The 1,999-nt window shown below is 36.9% G+C and overlaps 1 protein-coding gene across 1 annotated transcript; it reads left to right on the top strand.

The window, feature by feature from the left end:
* The first annotated feature begins 454 nt into the window (after positions 1–454).
* On the top strand, positions 455–1,087 carry LOC133673307 (uncharacterized). Its single transcript, XM_062094046.1, has one exon. It carries the CDS (start codon positions 455–457, stop codon positions 1,085–1,087), a length of 633 nt encoding a protein of 210 aa, XP_061950030.1.
* Positions 1,088–1,999: the final 912 nt, after the last annotated feature.

A 1,999-nucleotide genomic window follows, 5' to 3' on the forward strand; every position in this document is an offset into this window, starting at 1 on the left:
CCTTCCCTCATTATAGCACGACCTTGACCTCAAGTGCTAGAAGCTATGTTTCTTAATGAAACTATATATGGAGTAGATTATTTTCACCAATATTTAGGAAAACAACAAACATAATTCATAGATTGTTGTCATTTTTTGTTTTTTGCTTTTCAATGTAAGTTGGACATATTTATTCTAACATAGTTAATGTTTGTATTTAAGTGTTTTTTAAAAATTTATTTTTTATATATTTTTGTATAATTTTAATATATTAATATTAAAAATTAAAAAAAATATTATTTTAATATATTTTCAAAAAAAAAAAATATCACAAACACGTCCGCTGTGTTAACGTATCTACCCATAACCTGACTTCTTTCCCTTACTAACCCGTTGTTTCTTTCCTTCACGTCTCGTATTGCCATCTCCTTCAAAAATTATCATCATAAATCCTTTAAGCAAATTAGTCTAAAAAATGGCACGATGGCCAGCACCAAACAAACAGAAGATGAATTCTAGAGCTTTGAAAGAGAATGATTTGTTGTTGGGCCACTTGCTTTCTCCAAGTTCTGGTTTTGACTTGATGCAGAATTGTGACCTACCTCCTCCGTTGAAGGTCTTTTCTGGGTCAGATAAGACTGTCATATCATCTATGAATAGGGCTTTTAGCATGATTGGAAGGGAACAAGATCATGATGATTTCGATGTGTATAGAGGTTGTGGTGGTGAGAATTATGAGAAGTTGGAGGTTTTGAAGGCATTAAGGTTGTCACAAACAAGAGCAAGGGATGCAGAGAGGAAGGCTGCAAGTTTGATCAAGGAGAGGGATTGTGTTGCCAATGCTTTGTTCCACGATTCCTTTCAGTTATTTGCTTATCGCCAATGGGTGCGGTTGCTTGAGTTTCAAGTTTTGAAGGCACAAGAACAATGGCAACAGCAAGAAAAGAAATTGTGTTGTGGTTGTGGCAGATCAAAGGAGGTGAAAGACCAGTTGGAAGAAGAGGGTTCAGACGATGAGAGCAGGGAGTATTGGATAAATGTGGCTTTGAAATTTTTTCTGGGCTTTGTTGGCTTCGGACTCGCATTTGGTTGCTGTTATTTGTTATGATCTTCCTGCTCAGTACCCTCTTACACTTTTGTGATGACTGGACCAACGTTCTAATAAGGAACAGAGCATGAACAAGAAGGTCCACTACAGCGAAGGTTAACATAAGTAGCAGCAGCAGTAAGCACTATTGGACACAAAACAGGAGGAGAAAGCAAGAACTATAGGAATTAATTTTGAAGTCATGTCATGTCTTTTTAGTTCTTCTAGATGCATATGTATAAGTATTAATTAATGATATGATTATCTTATTAACTATCTAGAATTATCCATAAACTGTATTAAAAGAGTTGTAATCCAAGTCCAAGTTTACGGAACTTCCTCTCTTAGAAAAGTAATATTATACGAATTAAATATGTTTCCACCATGCTTCCCTTCCTACTTGCTCCTCTAATTCTTCCCAACAAGAGCTGCAAACTGACAAGTGACAAGCCTCACACAGTAGCTAAAAGCATGGGCTCAGGGACGCCAAGCAATTAAGACATTTTTTAAAAACAAGTGATGTGTACATAGATATTCAGGATGCAGCATGAGCTAATTTCTTTCCAAATCACACAGCATAGCGCGAACTGTTAATAAATTGCAGCAGTAGATCACCAACTACGAGAGGATACAGTGGGATATATAAAGAAAATTTGTAGGCTATACTGGAAACAATCCTACTTGTTAGTTTACGCATTCCTATTTCCTGTATATACAGTGAAGTATTTACAGGGACAGACAATACAAGACTGGAGAAGGAAGTGGTTAAAAATGAAGTAATGCACACGTGCACAGACCTCAGATGGACATAGCATTCCTCACCGTTGCTAAAAAAACTATGAACGGACCCAGCAAACATGCCGGCCACACTTACACTCGTCATGGTTGTAACCTTCCAGTTTCTCAACTGTATATCCACAGACACGGCAGCTT

This window comes from Populus nigra, chromosome 14, assembly GCF_951802175.1.
Source record: "Populus nigra chromosome 14, ddPopNigr1.1, whole genome shotgun sequence".
In the NCBI taxonomy this organism is placed as follows: Eukaryota; Viridiplantae; Streptophyta; class Magnoliopsida; order Malpighiales; family Salicaceae; genus Populus; species Populus nigra.